Here is a 23501-nt window from a genome sequence, read left to right as displayed (position 1 = left end):
GAGGTGGTGGGTTTTTTGGTTCTGAGACCGAGCACCAACAGGCCCAAACAGTAGCAATGTTCTGTACTCCCAGTGAGATATCTGTACAAATACTTGATAAGGTATCCAATAAAGAGCAAACTGATGCAGCCTTGGGTGATTTATTTCTTCCTAGGTATTGGTGAGTAAACCACCATATTGGGAGGGATAAATATAATTATAGAATAAGTTAGTTTAGTTTCTGTCTAAGTATTTCTACAGCAAACAATTAAGCACTTAAGTAATTCAACACATCCTATTTTCTGCTAGGAAATATAGAACTCTTATACATGAACTTTTAGTTTTGATTTTATTTTGCATAAATTGTTTTACATAAAAATAGAATACTTCAACCTTTTCTACTACTACTTAACATTTCTAGAGCGCTACTAGGGTTATGCAGCGCTGTACAAATTAACAAAGAAGTACGGTCCCTGCTCAAAGGAGCTTACAATCTAACGGACAAAATGTCAAGTTGGGGCAGTCTAGATTTCCTGAGTAGAGGTGTAGTGGTTAGGTGCCGAAGGCGACATTGAAGAGATGGGCTTTGAGCAATGATTTGAAGATGGGCAGGGAGGGGGCCTGGCGTATGGGCTCAGGGAGTTTGTTCCAAGCATGGGGTGAGGCGAAGCAGAAAGGGCGGAGCCTGGAGTTGGCGGTGGTGGAGAAGGGTACTGAAAGGAGGGATTTGTCTTGAGAGCGAAGGTTACGGGTAGGAACGTAAGGGGAGATGAGGGTAGAGAGGTAAGGAGGGGCTGCAGGTCGAGTGCATTTGTAGGTTAGTAAGAGAACCTTGAACTGTATGCGGTACTTGATCGGAAGCCAGTGAAGTGACTTGAGGAGAGGGGTGATATGAGTATATCGGTCCAGGCGGAAGATAAGACGTGCAGCAGAGTTCTGAACGGACTGAAGGGGGGATAGATGGCTAAGTGGGAGACCAGTGAGGAGTAGGTTGCAGTAGTCAAGGCGAGAGGTAATGAGAGAGTGGATGAGAGTTCGGGTGGTGTGCTCAGAGAGGAAAGGGCGAATTTTGCGAATGTTATAGAGGAAGAAGCGACAGGTCTTGGCTGTCTGCTGGATATGCGCAGAGAAGGAGAGGGAGGAGTCGAAGATGACACCGAGGTTGCGGGCAGAAGAGACGGGGACGATGAGGGTATTATCAACTGAGATAGAGAGTGGAGGGAGAGAAGAAGTGGGTTTGGGTGGGAAGACAATAAGTTCGGTCTTGGCCATGTTCAGTTTCAGGTGGCGGTTGGACATCCAGGCAGCAATGTCAGATAAACAGGCTTATACTTTGGCCTGGGTTTCCGCAGTGATGTCCGGTGTGGAGAGATAAAGCTGGGTGTCGTCAGCATAAAGATGATAGTGGAAACCATGAGATGAGATCAGGGAGCCCAGGGAAGAGGTGTAGATTGAAAAAAGAAGGGGTCCAAGGACAGATCCCTGAGGAACTCCAACAGAGAGCGAGATACGGGTGGAGGACGAACCATGAGAGTGTACTCTGAAGGTACGATGGGAGAGATAAGAGGAGAACCAGGAGAGGACAGAGCCCTGGAACCCAAAAGAGGATAGTGTGTCAAGAAGTAAGTTGTGATTGACAGTGTCAAAAGCGGCGGATAGGTCGAGGAGGACGAGGATGTTGTAGTGACCTTTGGATTTGGCAAGGAACAGGTCATTGCAGACTTTAGATAGCGCCGTTTCTGTTGAGTGCAGGGGGCGAAAGCCGGATTGAAGCGGATCGAGGATGGCATGAGAGGAGAGAAAATCAAGGCAACGGCTGTGAACGGTGCGTTCAAGTATCTTGGAGAGGAAGGGTAGGAGGGAAATGGGGCGGTAGTTGGAGGGACAGGTAGGGTCAAGTGATGGTTTTTCTTTGTCTGAGTACTTTACTTCTAAAGCAAATAAGCACTGAACTTCCTCTTTTCTTTCCACATAATCTCTAAGCATTTAAATAAGTATTAATTCTGTATCTACTAATTACCCTTACACCTGCATATAAGTATTTAAACTTACCTTTTTCCTATTTTAGAAGTAACACTATAACTTCCAGGCATCCCAATGCTCACACCAAACACATCTGAAGGAGATTCAAATCAAACACAGAAAACACAGGAAATTACCCCATCACTTCCCCTGGTGTGGTTGACACCACATAACTTAAAAATTAACTCTTGTAGGACCATCTTCCTCTATCATAGGAACCATAACCATCCCATTCCTGTATGCATTGATTGAGCTATCTGTTGAACAATTGTTAACAAAATTTTGAACTACCATACTAACAAATATGTATATTACCCATTTCTTCGCCCTACGCCTTATCACCATAATGGGCCTCACTCATACACAAAATTTTGAGATCACCGACCCTGATGACATGTATTGTACCACTGTCACTTACCCAATTGCCCACACTTTTAGGTTAGCTCTAAGCTCCCAACCAGTTATACTCCAATTTGACGTCTGTATGTCACATGCGGTAATGTAGAATGGCAGTGGTATTATGCCAAGTAACCTGTCTATAAGTGTGTTTAGGACACACCACAATCCATTTTTGCTTATAATCCTTGTGGCACTGAGACCCTGTATCCAATCCTACCCTCATACTGGCAAGGACAATGCGCCTTACCCAGTTAGTTATTCCCACCACCATAGCAGATACAGAAGATTCTTTTTCGAGTATGTTTTATTTTGTACCCTGTAAATATTTTTCACTCTTCTCTGAAATCACTATTATTGACCATAATATTAGCCTGCCACTTTGATATCATACCATCCTGTTGTCCTCTTTTTGGACCATGCCTTTGGTATACCTTGCTTAGATGGATTTCCTCCCCAACTAGTGTCTTTCTTATGTTATATCCACCTTTTAGTGCTCATGACTGTGTGGCCATGATGTAAAGTAAGGCCAGGAAATCCCACCCTGCTTAGGGATTTTAGGATACCTGCTACCTAAGACAGCCTATAATCAGAGCACTAAACCAAAAATACATAAGTAATGCCACACTGGGAAAAGACCAAGGGTCCATCGAGCCCAGCATCCTGTCCATGACAGCGGCCAATCCAGGCCAAGGGCACCTGGTGAGCTTCCCAAACGTACAAACATTCTATACATGTTATTCCTGGAATTGTGGATTTTTCCCAAGTCCATTTAGTAGTAGTTTATGGACTTGTCCTTTAGGAAACCATCTAACTCCTTCTTAAACTCTGCTAAGCTAACCGCCTTCACCACGTTCTCCGGCAACGAATTCCAGAGTTTAATTATGTGTTGGGTGAAGAAACATTTTCTCTGATTTGTTTTAAATTTACTACACTGTAGTTTCATCACATGCCCCCTAGTCCTAGTATTTTTGGAAAGAATGAACAGATGCTTCACATCCACCTGTTCCACTCCACTCATCATTTTATATACCTCTATCATGTCTCCCCTCAGCCGTCTCTTCTCCAAGCTGCAAAGCCCTAGCCTCCTTAGTCTTTCTTCATAGGGAAGTCATCCCATCCCCGCTATCATTTTAGTCGCCCTTCGCTGCACCTTTTTCAATTCTACTATATCTTTCTTGAGATGCGGCGACCAGAATTGAACACAATACTTAAGGTGCGTTCGCACCATGGAGCGATACAACGGCATTATAACATCCTCACACCTGTTTTCCATACCTTAACTAATAATACCCAACATTCTATTCGCTTTCCTAGACGCAGCAGCACACTGAGCAGAAGGTTGCAGTGTATTATCGACGACGACACCCAGATCCCTTACTTGGTCCGTAACTCCTAACGTGGAACCTTGCATGACGTAGCTATAATTCGGGTTCTTTTTTCCCATTTGCATCACCTTGCACTTGCTCACATTAAACCTCATCTGCCATTTAGCCGCCCAGTCTCCCAGTCTTGTAAGGTCCTTCTGTAATTTTTCACAATCCTGTCACAAGTTAACAACTTTGAATAACTGTGTGTCATCAGCAAATTTTATTACCTCGCTAGTTACTCCCATCTCTAAATCATTTATAAATATATTAAAAAGCAGCGGTCCTAGCACAGACCCCTGAGGAACCCCACTAACTGGCTGGAACTGGAACGCGGCGTGGACTCAGCATCTCGGCTGGAACTGGAACTCGGACTGGGCCTCGGACTGGAGTCAGAAGCTTGGCTGGCAGCGCCACTCGGGCTGGAATCAGAGGCTTGGCTAGAAGCGGAACTCTGAACTGGAGCTGGACCGGGACCCGGAAAGCTCCACAAAACCTGCATACGAGCCCTGAACTCAGGGCTTCCATAACGCCTTCTTTCAGCGTCCGCTTCAGGAGTATCCCAAAGGGTTGGATCCAAGGAAAGTTTGCAGCGATACGCGAAGAGTGTGATAGAAGGATCAAGAGCAGAAACTGGGTTTATAAAGAACTCAAGCCTCCAGAGCCGCTTTCTCTCAGCTGCAGCTGCAGCTTCAGGAGTATTCTTCAAGGCTAGATCAGAACAAAGTTTATAGCGGTAATTCTGGAGTGTCATCCAACAATCAAGATCAGAAACTGGGTTGGGACCGAAATCCATACTGGAACTAGGAGCGGAACCCGGGCTGAGCCCCAGATTGTCTACAGAGAAAAAAGTCATGGGCAGAAAACCCAGCTGGAAGAATGATCTTGCCGAGCTCATGGCCTTTGCATTCTGTCAGGCTTCCCACGGACGCACAGGGTTTGTGAGCCCTTGGACCACTGCCTGGAGCGGCAGTGGCAGGCAAAACCACCCCCAAACCGGCGGCAAGGCAGAACAGGACTGGAACCCCGGACTGGAGTTGCAGCAGAGGTAAACAAGCTGGGACAGGCAGAGCAGGAACAGCTAGACTTCACCTGCGCTTGACCACCGTTCCCCAGGAGTTGAGCCCCTGGGTGCAGGCGGCCGGCAGGACTTACAGGACAGGGCAGGAACTGGATACCAACAGGAAACACACAACAGAGTCAGGACTAAAAGCTGCCAGGCAGCCACTAAGACAGAAACACAGACATGTGAGAGAGTCAGGACTGAAAGCTGCCAAGCAGCCACTAAAAAGGAACACAGACACAAAACAAGGAAATGCAGACCAGAAACAAGACTAGGAACTAAACAATAAAACCAAAGCTAACTACACACAAACTAACTAGAACCAGGCAAGAGACTCAGACTAGAACTGGACTAGGCAGAAGTGCACAGAGCACACCCACATACCAGGGACCTTAGAGGATGCAAAGGCAAACACAGAAGTTTCCAGGTGGCTAATTAAGCCCATCAGCAGCTGAAGTTCAAGCTGCAGGAATCACAAGGCAGCTACGGGTGCTATTCAGGCACAAACAAGAAAAGCAAGTCTGGCAGCCTGGAAGATCCAGACCGGACTGGGCTGAAGTCGAACGTGTGACAGTTCATAGCAGCCACCGGTTCAGGCCACCAGACGGCGAGGTGAGCACAGACAAGGAAACAGTCACCGTGACACTCCTCTCGGAACTTCTCAGAAAGAAAGTTCAGTGCAGGGTTGCCAGATGGGAAAAATTTTCCCAGCCCCAAACCAGCCGTAAACCCGCCCAAAAACTGCCTGAAGCCTAACCCCGCCCCTGATGTCACTAACCCCGCCCCTGATGTCATTAACCCCGCCCCGACATCAACCCCACCCCTGAAAAGCTTCTATTGGACCAAATTGGACCAATAGAAGCCCCGGAAAAGCTTCTATTGAACCAAACTGGACCAATAGAAGCCCCGGAAAAAAGCGCCCAAACCCACACAGCGGCCACAAAAAACCGCCCAAAAAACAGCACCCCGCGGCCGCCGAAAGTTTCCCGCCGCCGCTCACGGAAACCCGCCCAATTGAGCGGGAAAACCACCCACCTGGCAACCACGGTTCAGTGGGACCTTTCCTCTTTATATAGTTTTGAATCTAAGGGACCTCTTTTAAACAGGCTCTTTGAAGCTAACTCAGCAACCTATGCAAATATTCTATTCCCCACACCTTTTTGGCTGTTTAGTTTCTACTTCTAGAAAAGGTTTCAGTTTAAAACTATGGGAAAAATGCCTATTTGTAGAGAAAATTTCAGTTTAAAACTATGGGAAAAGGGTTTGTACACTATGAGGCATATTTTCCAAGCACTTAGCCTTCCAAAGTTCTATAGAAACCTATGGAACTTTGAAAGGCTAAGTGCTTTGAAAATATGCCTCTATGGCAACTAGTTAATGTTGCTTGCTTTTCTTTCTCTCTCTCTCTTTTTATTCCCCCCTTAACACTATACTAGGTCCTGCTTGCTTTTCCCTCTCTCTCTCTCTCTCTCTTTTTATTCCCCCTTAACACTAAACTAGATCCTACAGTGCTTGTTAGATTCTATCTGTTAATGCTGTGGTACAAGGCTTTTAAAACTAAGTGGAAAAGACTATGGCGATTAGTTGTTAAATTTTGCTTTTTAAATTTTTTTTTATTTTGCCTAACACTAACCTACAATTCCTCCTTTAAACCACAATCTTTAAGTTTCCAAAGCACAAAGCAAAGTAGCGTTCACTTACCAGAGAAATGTCCTCTTCTCTCAGAACTTCTCCATTTTGAATTTATGGTAATACAGCTCAAAAATTTGATTTTCAGGTGAAAGCAAACACCTAGGTGCAGGACTAGGTTACTTGCAAGAAGCACTAGCCATTCCCATATTTGGTGAAGGTCTTCAAAGACCTTCGAGGGAGGAGATGTCTATTATCATTACAGCTCACTTTGGTTCAGGATTTAAAAATGACAAAAAAGTTTACAGGCCTGTAACTTTAATTTCAACTCTGGAGTTCCAGTAAAACTCCTGAGCTATTGGGACACAACCATGCAGCAAAATGAAGAAGGGGCTAGGGTGCAAAAACCTCAAAAATAGGATAGTGTAGTTTACCAACAGAGCAGAGTCAGTTACACCCAAGAAGATATGGTCCGAAATGTAGAACTGAGTGGTCTCGCAAGAAGATGACCAAGCTTTCCGAGCAATGCTAAAAAAAAAAGCCAAGCACGTACGGTAAATGGTACCATATATGGTCACTAAGGTGGTGACTACAATATATTATATCCAATAAGGTGTGTTACTGTCATTTTGTCTGTATCCTAAATGGGCATATAAAAATGAGTGTACTTCCTATTTCTTTGAAGTGAGACAGTCACAGTCAGCACCTTTGTGCAAGCCGGGCTTTTATACCAGCTAAAGCCAATTTGCAGATATAAAAGCCCGGCTTGCACAAAGGTGCTGACTGTGACTGTCTCACTTCAAAGAAATAGGAAGTACACTCATTTTTATATGCCCATTTAGGATACAGACAAAATGACAGTAACACACCTTATTGGATATAATATATTGTAGTCACCACCTTAGTGACCATATATGGTACCATTTACCGTACGTGCTTGGCTTTTTTTTTTAGCATTGCTCGGAAAGCTTGGTCATCTTCTTGCGAGACCACTCAGTTCTACATTTCGGACCATATCTTCTTGGGTGTAACTGACTCTGCTCTGTTGGTAAACTACACTATCCTATTTTTGAGGTTTTTGCACCCTAGCCCCTTCTTCATTTTGCTGCATGGTTGTGAAAAAGACCCTAAAATAAAACTAATGAGTCTCTAATCAGACACAGAGAACACCATAAACAATTGATTGTACATGTTGCTTGTATATTCTTTGGAGTCTCAGATATAGAAGTAATTTTGTGTAGCAATGTTCTGTACTCCCAGTGAGATATCACTGATCTGCTAATTGTACAAATACTTGATAAGGTATCCAATAAAGAGCAACCTGATGCAGCCTTGGGTGATTTATTTCTTCCTAGGTATTTGTGGGTAAACCACCATATTGGGATAAATATACCTTAAAAAAAATACATCCACTAACAGCCGAATCAGATCCACATACCATGGCTGACACGGTCAATCCAGAGCCACCAGAATCACCTACCTGGATGCCACAGGATGCAGTGAAGAACCCTGTGTATCATGGGCCAAGGAGGGAACACATAGAGGAGGTCTACTGGCCATGGTTGTACGAGTGCATCGATTCCCTTGGAACCAAACTCTCTCTTTCTGCTGAAAAACCAGGGCATCTTGGAATTGCGCTGAGTCGCCATGAGATCCATGAGATCCATGACCGGCGCACCCCACTTGCAAACAGTTGAAAACCAGCCTCCGCCAGCTCCCACTCCCCCTGGTCCAAGGCATTCCTGCTCAGAAAATCTGCCTGGACGTTTTGAACAACCGCAATATGCGCTGCCGACAGCTGTTGCAGATGGGCTTCCACCCACTAAATGAGTAGTCGTGCTTCAGCCGCCAGCATCGCACTGCATGTGCCTCCCTGCCAATTGATGTGTGCTACTGTCATCATAATGTCGGACAGCACCAAGGTAGGCTTGCCCAGGACCAGGTAGAAAAAGGCCAGAAAAGCGAACTGGACTGCCCATAGCTCCAACCGGTTGATTGACCACTGCCTCTTGTCCACCAAACATTGCCCTTGGGCCACTCTCACCATACAGTGCAGCCCCCAAGGCTGTCATCTGTCATCACCACTGTCCAAAGTGGGGTTGCAAGTGGAAGACCATTCTGTAGCGAGCCCCCCCCCCCCCCCCCCCATGCTCCGGTGCGCAGGAAGAGTCCAAGGGAGCACCAATTCGTAATTATGAAATACCGGGGACCATCAACTCAATAGGGACTGTTGCAAGGGACGCATATGTGCCCAAGCCCATGTGGTGACATCCAAGGTCGCCGCCAACGAGCCTAATGCCTGAATGTAGTCCCACACCCAAGGACACGGGTTCTGGGGAAGAGTCCTGACCTGCTCCCGCAGTTTGAGGCGCCTGTGCTCTGGCAAGAACACCTTGCCCTGCGCTGTGTCAAGCCTCATTCTGAGATACTCCAGAACTCTTGGGAAAATTGATGACCCACCCCAACGACTAACACTGCGATTAACAAAGAAGTAGCCTGACTGCGCTCCTGGGCCGACGATGCTCTGATGAGCCAGTTGTCCAGATAGGGATAGACCTGGATGCCCTGTTTCCATAAAAACACAGCTACTACCACCATGGAGAAGGTATGCGGAGCCGTGGCTAGACCAAACGGCAGTGCTTGAAACTAAAAATGTTGTACTACAATGGCAAAGAGCAGGAAACAACAATGTGGAGGCCAGATAGGAATGTGCAAATAGGTTTCCTTGAGGTCCAAAACCATGAGAAACTCTCCAGGATGCACCATGGACAGCACTGACCGCAGGATTTCCATGCAAAAATGCAGCACTTTCAAGCATCAGTTGACACTCTTGAGGTTGAGAACTGGCCAGAAGGCCTCTCCCTTCACCTTGGGAACCACAAAGTAAATAGAATACCTCCCTTTTCCCTGCTCATTCAGAGATACTGGGCCTACAGCTTTACTTGGTACAAGAACTCACAAGTATGACAATATAGCACTTCAGTTCAGCGCTCTCTCCACCTAAATATGTAGTCTAATCTTCCCCATGTCCCGTGTGCCCTGGACCGATGTGTATAATCTCTTAGATCGGGGTGTAAATTCCGTCAAGCATCCACCACAGAGAGGGAATTGGCGAACTCTCTTAGCATCTGTGACCCCCTTCGACCTTCCACCCCTCTGCCTCCCTCCCCTGAATAATCAATCTTAGGGTCTATTGATATGTTCATATCCCCTGTTAAGATCAAATGTTTGCCTTCATATGGGAGCAGTCGTCTTAACAACCCGGGGAAGAAGGAGTTGTCAGGAGGGGTGGGAGCATAGATATTTAGCAAATATATTTCCCTCCCTTGTAACCATAGTTTAACCAAGAGGAATCGCCCTTTGGGATCCTGGAGGACTGTTTCTACTTTACAGGCCAGTCAACGGTGAATGCAGACTGCCACTCCTCCTCTCCGCCCATCTGGGAATGCATAGATCACCTGGCCTACCCAGCCCTGTTTGAGCTTTTCATGTTCTGCTGCCGTCAGTTTTCTTTCCTGTAGACACGCTATATCTGCATTGAGGTGTTTTAAATGTGCCACGATCTTTTTCCTTTTAATGGGAGACGTGATGCCCCCCACATTCCAAGTGACTAATTTACAGTGTGTAGTCGTATGGGTATGCTATCTTCCAGTATGTAAGCTCGGAAAACTCAGCCCCTGGGTCCCAGCCCTTCCCCAGTAGCTGTACATATAGCCCTTTCCCTATCGTTCCCGCCATCATAGGCATGCAGTACCAATGTGTTTCTTCCTTTTGCTTGACCTGTGTGTGAGACCCTATCCATATAGATCTGGAGCACCCCCCCCCCCCCCTTGGACATTGATTCTTTTCAGATCTCCGTCTTCCCCCCCTTTACCCATCCCGTTACCTAAGCCCCCCTCCCTTTCAGCCCTAATCATTGCTTCTCTCCTTCCAGGTGACATATTACCGCTACAAGGGTCCCCTTCCCTCCCCTTCAGCTCCCCCCCCCCCCACCCCGGTCTCAATGGGAGTTCCTCCCCCTTTTGGAAATCGGGTCAGATCTAGGGTGACACTCAAGTATGCGAACTCCCTCCACCACCACTCTTACTACTGAAACATATATTAGTACTTTATCAACATTGCACCAACAAATGAATTACATAACCTTAGCAGATCACACCATCATCTCTTTCTTGTGTGCTTGAAGATGGTGCGTAAGCCTTTAACAAGAGTCTTCTGGTCTTATAATCAAGGTGGTGCAGCGTCTGGCACCTGTAGTTCAACGTCTATAAACTGTTGGGCCTCCTGGACTGAGTGGAAGGAACGCCATCTGTTTTCGTGCTGGATCTTCAAAACAGCCGGATAAAGCAGCAAAAATCTTGTTTTTCTGTTGACCAATGTTGTGCAAAGCGGGTGAAATCAGCGCCTTTGTTCTTGTACTCCTGCTGAGTAATCTTGAAAGATTTTTATCTGGGCTCCGTCGTATCTCAAAGTATCTCTTTTCAATCGGAAGCCCCTCATAATTTCTTCTTTATGCAAGTAGTTATGCACTTTGATTATCACCAGTCTAGGTCTTTGCTGTCCTTGTTGCCACCGGCCCAGCCTGTGAGCCCTTTCTATGTACAATTCTCCATAACTATCTGACAGAGCCAGCTCTTTTTTAAGCCACTGTTCCAGCAGATGCCCCAGTGATTTCTCTTGGATTGCCTCTGGCAGGCCAACAATTCGCAAGTTGCATCTCCTTGCTCTGTTCTCCATGTCTTCGATCTTATCTTGCTGTGCCTTGAGTTGATCCATCATCCGGGTGACATCTTGGGTATTCTGTGCCCTGGTATCTTCCAAAACTGAGATTCTGCTTTCCGCTTCTCCCAGTCGCTTCACTGTATCTGCCATGGTAGCTTCCATGCTGCTCATTTGGCGTTCTAGTAGGTCAAATCTTGGGTTAAGTGCGGCACTTACTGCCATGCTGATCTGAGCCAATTGTTTTTCAGAGAAGTCCCTAAGCTTTTCAAGCTTTCCTTCTGCCATTCGGGCCCCTGTATGGGGAGGGGTACTTTTCCCCTTATCGTACTTAGTGCCGCTTCGGGTTGTATCAGCAGACTTAGGCCTCAAATATTGCTCCATACAGTCCGTGTATCGCCCTTTGTTGGGCTTAGCACGCCAACTTAGTGGCGCGGGCACCCTTATCTGGGAATGGTGAGTGAGCAGAATATCCTGTTACCAATGAGCGTTGCTATTTCACTTCCTATGATAGTTTAGCTGCTATGAGCAGGGCAACACTCTCCCCGTTGCATTTACTTTGGCCAGTCTGTGTAATAATATTGATATTGGCACAGTTCCTCTCCTCTAATAGCTGTTATCTTATCTGTAAAGTTCAAGGGAACTGCTGTGGCAAATTTCTTGGGTTACATGAGCCACCAGTGCGGCGACTGCTTTTTCACTATTGTGGGCTTAATTCGCCTTTCCCCCCGATTATGGGGATCGTTGTAGACCGGGCTAGCACTTTCGTCGAGGCGGGGGAGGGGCAGAAGGGAGGTATTATCGCTAAGTTGCTCCTGCTTCTATCGCCCTTCACTCGTTCTTAAGCCCAACTCCTTATGATACCGCCACTCGCCGCTTACCCATGCTGCTGCCCTTCTTCTGCCCATTCCGGAGTTCCTCCGGCCGCCATTTTGGATCTCGACGCACACGGTTCACAAGCCTTCGGCTACAGCTCTATGGGGCGCGTCGGTAAAGTCCGCGCGGTATCTTCTGCCCTCGGGGCCTTCGGGCAGCGCTGGGTTGCTGTGGGGGGGTTCTAGCGGGCGGGGAGATGGGAGTCCCTCGCGCGGTGTGACGGAGCTCTCTAAGCGGCGGCCATCTTCCCGCTCGGCTCCACCGGAAGTCCTCTGTACCTTTTTTTAATTCTGCTGTATCTTTTTTGAGATGACCAGAAAATTGCACACAGTATTTGAGGTGCAGTCGCACCATGGAGCGATACAAATGCATTATAATATTCTCATTTTTGTTTTCTATTCCTTTCTTAATAATTCCTAACATTCTATTTGCTTTATTAGACACTGCTGCACACTGAGCAGAGGGTTTCAATGTATCATCAACAATGACACCTAGATCCTTTCCCTGGGAAGTGACTCATAGTAACATAGTAACATAGTAGATGACGGCAGAAAAAGACCTGCATGGTCCATCCAGTCTGCCCAAGACAAACTCATATGTGTATACCTTACCTTGATTTGTACCTGTCCTTTTCAGGGCACAGACCGTATAAGTCTGCCCAGCAGTATTTCCCGCCTCCCAACCACCAGTCCCGCCTCCCATCATCGGCTCTGGTACAGACCGTATAAGTCTGCCCTCCCCTATCCTAGCCTCCCATCCACCAACCCCCTCTTCCCCTCACCTGCTCCGCCACCCAATTTCAGCTAAACTTCTGAGGATCCATTCCTTATGCACAGGATTCCTTTATGCATATCCCACGCATGTTTGAACTCCGTTACCGTTTTCATCTCAACCACCTCCCGTGGGAGGGCATTCCAAGCGTCCACCACCCTCTCCGTGTAAAAATACTTCCTGACATCTTTCCTGAGTCTGCCCCCCTTCAATCTCATTTCATGTCCTCTCGTTCTACCGCCTTCCCATCTCAATACATCACATAGCTGTAGTTTGGATTCCTCTTTCCTACATGCATCACTCTGCACTTGCTCACATTAAATATAATTTTCCATTTGGATGCCCAATCTCTTAGACTCCTGAAGTCCACTTGCAATTCTTCACATTCCTCTTGTGATTTAATAACTTTGTGTCATCAGCAAATTTAATTACCTCACTAGTTATTCCCATCTCTAGATCACTTATATGTTTAAAAAAACAGCAGTCCAAGCACCCCTAGGGAACCCCACTATCTACCCTTCTCCAATGAGAATACAGCGAATGCTACATACCTGTAGAAGGTATTCTCCGAAAACAGCAGGCTGATTGTTCTCACTGATGGGTGACGTCCACGGCAGCCCCTCCAATCGGAAACTTCATTAGCAAAGGCCTTTGCTAGTCCTCGTGCGCCCATGCGCACCGCGCATGCGCGGCCGTCTTCCCGCCCAAACCGGCTCGTGTTCGTCAGTCCCATATGTAGCAAGACAAAGACAAGGGAAGACACAACTCCAAAGGGGAGGCGGGCGGGTTTGTGAGAACAATCAGCCTGCTGTCCTCGGAGAATACCTTCTACAGGTATGTAGCATTCGCTTTCTCCGAGGACAAGCAGGCTGCTTGTTCTCACTGATGGGGTATCCCTAGCCCCCAGGCTCACTCAAAACAACAAACATGGTCAATTGGTCTCGCAACGGCGAGGACATAACTGAGATTGACCTAATAACTTAGCCAACTAACAGAGAGTGTAGCCTGGAACAGAATAAAACATGGGCCTAGGGGGGTGGAGTTGGATTCTAAACCCCGAACAGATTCTGAAGCACTGACTGCCCGAACCGACTGTCGCGTCGGGTATGCTGCTGCAGGCAGTAGTAATGAGATGTGAATGTGTGGACAGATGACCACGTCGCAGCTTTGCAGATCTCTCAATAGTGGGCTGACTTCAAGTGGGCCACTGACGCAGCCATGGCTCTGACATTGTGAGGCCGTGACATGACCCTCAAGAGCCAGCCCAGCCTGGGGCGTAAGTGAAGGAAATGCAATCTGCTAGCCAATTGGATATGGTGCTTCCCCACAGCCACTCCCCTCCTGTTGGGATCAAAAGAAACAAACATTGGGCGGACTGTCTGTTGGGCTGTGTTCCGCTCCAGATAGAAGGCCAATGCTCTTTTGCAGTCCAATGTGTGCAGCTGACGTTCAGCAGGGCAGGAATGAGGACGGGGAAAGAATGTTGGCAAGACAATTGACTGGTTCAGATGGAACTCCGACCATACCTTCGGCAGAATTAGGGTGAGTGCGGAGGAATACTCTGTTATGATGAAATTTAGTGTAAGGGGCCTGGGCTAACCAGGGCTGAAGCTCACTGGACTCTACGAGCTGAAGTAAACTGCCACCAAGAAAATGACCTTCCAGGTCAAGTACTTCAGATGGCAGGAGTTCAGTGGCTCAAAAGGAGGTTTCATCAGCTGGGTGAGAACGACATTGAGATCCCATGAGACTGTAGGAGGTTTGACAGGGGGGCTTTGACAAAAGCAAACCTCTCATGAAGCGAACAACTAAAGGCTGTCCTGAGATTGGCTTACCTTCCACACGGTAATGGTATGCACTGATTGCGCTAAGGTGAACCCTTACAGAGTTGGTCTTGAGACCAGACTCAGACAAGTGCAGAAGGTAGTCAAGCAGGGTCTGTGTAGGACAATGAGCGAGGATCTAAGGCCTTGCTGTCACACCCGACGGCAAACCTCCTCCATAAAAAGAAGTAAACTCCTCTTAGTGGAAGCTTCCTGGAAGCAAGCAAGATGCGGGAGACACCCTCTGACAGACCAAAGAGGCAAAGTCTACGCTCTCAACATCCAGGCCGTGGAGCCAGAGACTGGAGGCTGGGATGCAGAAGCGCCCCTTTGTCCTGTGTGATGTAGGGCGGAAAATACTCCAATCTCCACGGTTCTTCGGAGACAATTCAAGGAAGAAGAGGGAACCAGATCTGACGCGGCCAAAACGGAGCAATCAGAATCATGGTGCCTCGGTCTTGCTTGAGTTTCAACAAAGTCTTCCCCACCAGAGGTATGGGAGGATAAGCATACAGCAGACCTTCCCCCCCCAGTCCAGGAGGAAGGCATCCGATGCCAGTCTGCGGGGGCCTGAAGTCTGGAACAGAACTGAGGGACTTTGTGGTTGGCTCGAGATGCAAAGAGATCTACCAAGGGGGTGCCCCACACCTGGAAGATCTGGCGCAGTACTCGGGAGTTGAGCGACCACTCGTGAGGTTGCATAATCCTGCTCAGCCTGTCGGCCAGACTGTTGTTTACGCCTGCCAGATATGTGGCTTGGAGCAACATGCCGAGACGGCGAGCCCAGAGCCACATGCTGACGGCTTCCTGACACAGGGGGCGAGATCCGGTGCCCCCCTGCTTGTTGATGTAATACATGGCAACCTGGTTGTCTGTCTGAATTTGGATAATTTGGTGGGACAGCCGATCTCTGAAAGCCTTCAGAGCGTTCCAGACCGCTCGTAACGCCAGAAGATTGATCTGCAGATCGCGTTCCTGGAGGGACCAGCTTCCCTGGGTGTGAAGCCCATCGACATGAGCTCCCCACCCCAGGAGAGACGCATCCGTAGTCAGCACTTTTTGTGGCTGAGGAATCTGGAAAGGACGTCCCAGAGTCAAATTGGACCAAATCGTCCACCAATACAGGGATTTGAGAAAACTCATGGACAGGTGGATCACGTCTTCTAGATCCCCAGCAGCCTGAAACCACTGGGAAGCTAGGGTCCATTGAGCAGATCGCATGTGAAGGCGGGCCATGGGAGTCACATAACTGTGGAGGCCATGTGGCCCAACAATCTTAACATCTGCCGAGCTGTGATCTGCTGGGACGCTCGCACCCGAGAAACGAGGGACAAGTTGTTGGCTCTCGTCTCTGGGAGATAAGCACGAGCCATCCGAGAATCCAGCAGAGCTCCTATGAATTCGAGTCTCTGTACTGGGAGAAGATGGGACTTTGGATAATTTATCACAAACCCCAGTAGCTCCAGGAGGCGAATAGTCATCTGCATGGACTGTAGAGCTCCTGCTTTGGATGTGTTCTTCACCAGCCAATCATCAAGATAGGGGAACACGTGTACTCCCAGCCTGCGAAGCGCCGCTGCTACTACAGCAAGGCACTTCGTGAACACTCTGGGCGCAGAGGCGAGCCCAAAGGGTAGCACACAGTACTGGAAGTGACGTGTGCCCAGCTAAAATCGCAGATACTGCCTGTGAGCTGGCACTATCGGGATGTGCGTGTAGGCGTCCTTCAAGTCCAAGAGAGCATAGCCAGTCGTTTTCCTGAATCATGGGAAGAAGGGTGCCCAGGGAAAGCATCCTGAACTGTTCCTTGACCAGATATTTGTTCAGGGCCCTTAGGTCTAGGATGGGACGCATCCCCCGTTTTCTTTTCCACAAGGAAGTACCTGGAATAGAATCCCAGCCCTTCTTGCCCGGATAGCACGGGCTCGACCGCATTGGCGCTGAGAAGGGCGGAGAGTTCCTCTGCAAGTACCTGCTTGTGCTGGAATCTGTAGGATTGAGCTCCCGGTGGGCAATTTGGAGGTTTCGAGGCCAAATTTAGGGTGTATCCTTGCCGGACTATTTTAAGAACCCAACGGTCGGAGGTTATGAGAGGCCACCTTTGGTGAAAAACTTTCAACCTCCCCTGACCGGCAGATCGCCCGGCACTGATACGTTGATGTCGGCTATGCTCTGCTGGAGCCAGTCAAAAGCTCGCCGTGGGGCCTTGCTGAGGCGCACGCTGCTGACGAGAGCGAACGTGCTGGGGCTTAGCCTGGGCCACAGGCTGTCGAGAAGGAAGATTGTACCTACGCTTACCAGAAGAGTAGGGAACAGTCTTCCTTCCCCCATAAAAACGTCTACCTGAGGAGGTAGATGCTAAAGGCTGCCAGGGGATACTTGTCGAAAGCGGTATCCCGCTGGTGGAGCTGCTCTACCACCTGTTCGACTTTCTCTCCAAAATGTTGTCCGCTCGGCAAGGGGAGTCCGCAATCCGCTGCTGGATTCTATTCTCCAGGTCGGAGGCACGCAGCCATGAGAGTCTGCGTATCACCACACCTTGAGCAGCGGCCCTGGACGCAACATCAAAGGTATCATATATCCCTCGGGCCAGGAATTTTCTGCACGGCTTCAGCTGCCTGACCACCTCCTGAAATGGCTTGCCTTGCTCAGGAGGGAGCTTGTCACCAAGCCCGCAAACTGCCGCACATTATTCCGCATATGGATGCTCGTGTAGAGCTGGTAGGACTGATCTTGGCCACGAGCATAGAAGAATGGTAGGCCTTCCTCCCAAAGGAGTCTAAGGTTCTAGAGTCTTTGCCGGGGGAGCCTAAGCATGCTCCCTAGAACTCTTAGCCTTCTTTAGGGCCAGATCCACCACACCAGAGTCGTGCTTCAGCTCTGGGTCCCCATGGATCCGGTACTGGACTCGATCTTCTTGGGAATGTGGGAATACTTAGAGGCTTGGTCCAGTTCGCCAGCAATGTCTTTTTTAGGACATGATGCATGGGTACTGTGGACGCTCCTTAGGTGGAGAAGGATAGTCCAAGAGCTCAACATTTCAGCCCTGGGCTCATCCTCCCACGACCACCGGGAAGGGGATGACCGTAGACATCTCCCGGACAAAGGCCGCAAAAGACAGGACTCTCAGGAGGAGAAACTGCCTTTCAGGGGAGGGAGTGGGATCAGAAGGAAGGCCATCAGACTCCTCGTCAGAGAAATATCTGATGTCCTCCTCCTCCTCCCACGAGGCCTCACCATCGGTATCAGACACAAGTTCATGAACCTGTGTCTGAAGCCGTGCCCGACTCGACTCCGTGGAAACATGGCTACGGTGGGAGCGTCAAGAGGTAGACTCCCTCGCCAGCACCGGCGAAATTCCCTCCGCCGACGTCGTCGGGGAGCCTTCCTGGGAGGGGGCCGCAGTCAGAACCGCAAGCGGTACCGATGTCGGAGACCTCACCCCGGGCAAGGGGCTAGCCGGCGCCTCACTCGACGGTACCGGTGGCGCAAGCACCTCCGGTACCGGAGGGGAAGGGCGCAACAGCTCTCCCAAGATCTCTGGGAGAACGGCCCGGAGACTCTCGTGCAGAGCGGCTGTGGAGAAAGACATGGAAGCTGATGCATGCGTCGAGGTCAGAGTCTGTTCCGGGCGTGGAGGCTGTTCCGGGCTGTCAAGGCGGAGCGCATCGACACCTCCTGAACAGAGGTGTGAGCGGTCCTCCCGGTGCCGATGCCTACTGGGTGCCGACTCCCTCGGCGACCCAGAGCTGTCGGTACGATGCGGAAGGTGACCGGTGTCGATGCTTCTTTGATTTTTTCAAACGAAGCATGTCACGGAGCTTCCCAGTACCGACGAGGAGGACGTAGAATCCAGCCGTCTCTTCCTCGGGGCCAAGGCCGAAAAAGGTCGGTCTCGGGGGGGGGGGGGGGGCTGTACCGCAGGAGCCCTCAGGGTAGGGGAGACCCACCCGAAGTTCATTGCCACCAGCAGGGGATATGGACAGCCCTCACCTGCACTCCAGTCGAAGCACCACCGTCCGACGACATCAGCAGCAACGGAGGTCCCGGTACAGACGATGCAGAGGGTCGATACCTCGATGCCGTTGATGCAGTCGATGCCAAGGTCGAAGGTCTTGATGCTGTCGACGTCGATGCACTCGATGCCTCCGGTGCTGTTGTCGACGAAGAGCCCGAGAACAACACGTTCCACTGGGCCAATCTCGCTACCTGAGTCCTCTTCTGTAAAAGAGCACAAAGACTGCAGGCCTGCGGGCGATGCCCAGCCCCCAGACACTGAAGACATGACGCGTGCCTATCAGTGAGCGAGATTACCCAGGCGCACTGGGTGCACTTCTTGAAGCCTCTGGAAGACTTCGATGACATGGGCGGAAAAATCATGCCGGCGAAATCAAAATCCGCGATGGTGACGAAGGGCACCAAAATAGGGAGAAGAGAAAATCCGTACCGAGCCACAAAAAGGCCTACCCCGAAGCGAAAGGAAACTTACGTCGGGGGAAAACAAACTGACACACGGGAAGGGACAAAGACCAAGGTCTTTCTTTTTTTTTTTTTGAAATCGCGAAGATGCACGAGGGTCAACTTGAGGGGCGCGAAACGGCGGTAAAACACGACCGTCCCGAGCGCTGACAAAAGAAGACTGACGAACACGAGCCGGTTCAGGCGGGAAGACGGCCGCGCATGCGTGGTGCGCATGGGCACGCGAGGACTAGCAAAGGCCTTTGCTAGTGAAGTTTCCGATTGGAGGGGCTGCCGTGGACGTCACCCATCAGTGAGAACAAGCAGCCTGCTTGTCCTCAGAGAATGACTATTTAACCCTACTCTCTGTTTTCTATCTTTTAACCAGTTTTTATCCACAATAAGACACTACCCTATCCCATGACTTCTAATTTCCTCAGCAGTCTTTCATGAAGTATTCTGTCAAATGCCTTCGAAAATCCAGATACACAATATAGACAGCGCACTTACTCACATCAGACCGATTCCCTGATTATCAGTCACGGATTCCTGGCTCTTGGTCACTTGACCAGTGCACCAGCGAATCCCTACGAAACTCTGACCTGATTCCCTGAACTATCAGTAACTGTTTTCCCAGCTAGTGACGTTTGCTTTTATTTCTGTGATCAACTATTAACAAGTGTAACTTGCTGTGATATCCTCTATGGATTTTTTTTTTCTCATTGCAGATTCGGACCAGATTCCCTGAACTATCAGTCATTGCTTTCCCAGCTCTGGGTCACTTGACCCATGCACCAACGAATCCCTACAAAGCAAGTACTATTTAAATCTGGAAGCTAGAGACATTTGCACCATGGCGGCGCATGCCAATGGAGCGCACTTAAGGAGCAGGTCCTGCTCCTTGGGGAAAGCAATGGAGGAGAAAGGGGCAGAGGACGTGGTCTGGCCTTGATTGGCGAGTTTCTATTTTCTATTGCTATGCTGCCGATACTGGAAACTTTTAAACTAGTACTTTTGTTTCTTTAGTGCCCTGCTTTTCTTCTTTGTCTACTTGGCATCTGTTCGGTTTCTCTGGCTTCTGGGAACTGGTTCGGTCCTTCTATTGTAATGACACCAGACTTGTCATTGATCCCTGTGTGGTGGGACCGTCGACCCTTTCTTAGTACTAGTGAACGCACCGATAAAATCAGATGATTAACTCCCTGTAGTTCTACCTCCTTGGTGACGTGTAACTCTGCACAGGAACTTTCTTTTGTGCTTTTGAACTACTGTTCAATAAAGCAAAAAAAACCTACTTATTCAAGATTTAATTCAAAACAAACTATCTTGATTTTCCTTGCCTTACAGAAACTTGGCTTCTTCCAGGGGAACAAACTTATCTATTCTCTAGTCTCCCTCTGAATTTCTCTGTAAATTCTTCAACCCAAGAAGGCAAAAGAAGAGGAGGTATGGCGATTATTTTCCCTTCATCACTCCGGGTCAAAGAAATCTCTTTGATTATGTCAGACCCTAATTCTTAATTAAGGTCTCATCACTCTCGTGGTCAGACCATTTCTATGTCTTGTTTCAGATTTCACTGATGTCCACTTTACAGTGCTCTCCCCCTGTAGGACACCGGTCTTGGTGTCTGGGCCGTACTGACCCCCTTTCTCTTCCTCCTCTACAGGATTCTTTTCCTAATAATTTGTTTGAGTTAAAAATCAATGAACAGGCTACTTCCTGGAATTCATAACTAAAAGCAACCTTGGATAAGGTGACACCACAGACATTTGTTCAGAACCGTTCCCATAAACACCAACCTTGGTTTCACCATGGGCTACAAATGTATAGGTGTCAAGTCAGACAGGCAGAATGTTCTCTTCAACAATGCCAGCAAATTCAACAATATTATTCCACTCAACTATGACTAGCAAAAAAAAAAAATTTTGTTTGCGAATTCAGAAGGCAACTTCACTAAACAGCTATGCCGTATCTTACCTCTGTTTCAAATCAGGGTGCATCTACTATGTCCCTTTCCTCAGAAAAGCTTAGGGCTCCTTTTCTTTCAGTATCACAGTCGACTGTTACTGATATTTCTACTACATGTTCATCTTCCACAGTGATTACTGCTTCATGGACAGCATGTGACTTCAGTTTCACAACTCCTGAAAAAGCTCAATGTGACTCTTTGTTCTTTGGATCCTTTTCGGTCAGCTTGGTTAACACAGCCAAACTTGGGTATAAGTTCATTTCTTCATTCAATAATAACTCATAGTTTGACCACAGGGATAGTACCATCATTACTCAAACATGAACTTATCAAACCTATTCTCAAGAAACCTACATTAGATCCGCTGCAACCATGTAATTATCATCCAGTTTCCAATCTTCCTTTATTTTATCAAAGATGTTGGAAACGATTGTTTTAGAGCAGCTCCAATCCTATATTGAATCTACCAAAGCACTACACCCTTGCCAATCGGACTCAGGAACGGTCCATAGTACGGAAACAATTATCAGTGAGCTTCATTCTAATATTCAACAGGGTAAGATTGCTCTGCTTATGTCGTTAGACCTTTCAGCTGCTTTCAAACTCATTGATCACTCTCTTCTCATCTGTCACCTGGCTTTCTTGGGCATCTCTGGCACAGTACTGCACTGGTTTATTTCTTTTCTAAAACATTGGACTTTTACAGCAGTTCAATCTACATCTACTCTTCGTCTTATGCAGTTTCTTGTGGTGCCCCCAGGATTTGGTTTTTCACCCTCTCTTTTTAATCTTTTAGTCAGTCCACTTGCACTGCTTATTCAGACCTATGGCATTAGTACCTACTCATATGTGGACAATTTCCTTCTAGTCTTCTACACTACTCCTCCATCTCCTACTCTAAACCCCATTCAGGACTGTTTGCAGAAGGTAGCCAACTGGCTAAAGGAACATCGCTTGATCCTCAAACTTGATAAAACAGTGGCCAGCTGGATCACAGGCTCTTCCTCTTTTATTCCTTTCTCTAACACTGGTGCTTTTCCACAGGCAAGTAACTCCTGTCACTTCGTTCGTCACTTGTCTCAAATCTCCCAAGTTTTAAAACCAGGTTCTCTTTCTCCGTCAACTCAGAGCAGTTTGCAATATCTTAGATTCAACTTCACTTTCATCTCTGTTATGCCTATGTTAACTCCCATTACGATTACCGTAACTCTATTTATGCAGGTATTACTAAGGCCAATATTAAACGTCTTCAAACCCTTCAGAACACTGCAGCTTGTCTCATTTGTAATGTCAAACAACAAGATCATATCTCTCCACTGTTACATTTGCACTGGCTTCCAATCAAATACCAGATTAAATGTTGCATTGTGACCTCTGAAGAAGGTTTTACCACTGAAACACTGACCGTGCCGGGTTCAGTTACCAGTGCTTTGAATAAGGACTCTGACTTCATCCCATTGGCTGGTTGTTTTTTGTGGCATCCTTTACCGCGTGCTTGGACTACATGTAGAAGTTTCTACCTGTTTTTGTGTTTTTGGCATGTGAGATTATTTGAATAAACCACACAGTAAAACAAGCTATGATTTTGATGGCAAAAAGAGTAGACATACCTGAAGCTGCTTGAGTAGCTTGGGGATCTGTCTACAATTCAGTTTTTGACAGGCTTGTTTGTAGGCCATGATGATTTCCTCAACTGTCACATTCTGAGCTGCATGAAGGATCATGAAAAAAAAAAATACTTCCAATTACATTTTTTTTCTCAATAACAACATTCAAACTCAGAGACAAAGTTTTTGATCCAGCATCTCCTCCTGCCACCAGGATTCAGCATTAATTTCAGCTTCTAGCATCCATATTCCCCTCCTCACCAACTACTGGACTTTTTATTATCTGACCTTAAGAGTGATTTTTTTTTTCTCCAATGAAATTGAATTATTTTTGGTGCCATCAAGAATTATGATACAATAAAACATCAATTTATAAAATTAGTCATACCTGTTAATTTCCTGGTTGTAATCCTCGCCTACCAGCAGATGGAGGTAGAGAAACTGATCATTTTCAGTGACATCATTGATACAAAGAAACTGTACTCATTGGAAAGATCTACGAGCAGCGCAAGGTCCCAAAAATCACACCTATGCCACATCAACCCTCTGCAAATAAAAATTCTTTTTTTTTTTTTAAACACCACTGGAGAGAAAAAGACAAAGATCCTGACAAAACAAAATCTTCCAACAGAAGGTCTCAGGATGGTATAGTGAGACTAAAGAAAGGGAAATTAACAGGAATGACTAGATGTCACCTTCCTTAGCATCATGGCTGCACCATGTTGAATTAATGGGATATACCCAAGCAGAACTCACTCGGTGGAGGAAGATAAGGCTCTGACAAATGAGCTATGGCTAGCACATCCAGTCTGTAATGCTTCA

General features: G+C 47.7%; 1 protein-coding gene across 1 annotated transcript in view; it reads right to left on the bottom strand.

Moving 5' to 3' along the window:
• Window positions 1–23501, bottom strand: part of PPP1R37 (protein phosphatase 1 regulatory subunit 37) — a 1040147-nt gene that overhangs the window by 895287 nt on the left and 121359 nt on the right. Inside the window, 1 exon segment of the mRNA XM_030217605.1 lies at window positions 22683–22780. Within this exon segment, the coding sequence (XP_030073465.1) occupies window positions 22683–22780 (98 nt within the window).

The sequence above is a fragment of the Microcaecilia unicolor genome, chromosome 11 (assembly GCF_901765095.1).
Source record: "Microcaecilia unicolor chromosome 11, aMicUni1.1, whole genome shotgun sequence".
In the NCBI taxonomy this organism is placed as follows: domain Eukaryota; kingdom Metazoa; phylum Chordata; class Amphibia; order Gymnophiona; family Siphonopidae; genus Microcaecilia; species Microcaecilia unicolor.
This window is presented reverse-complemented; position numbering and strand designations above follow the sequence as displayed.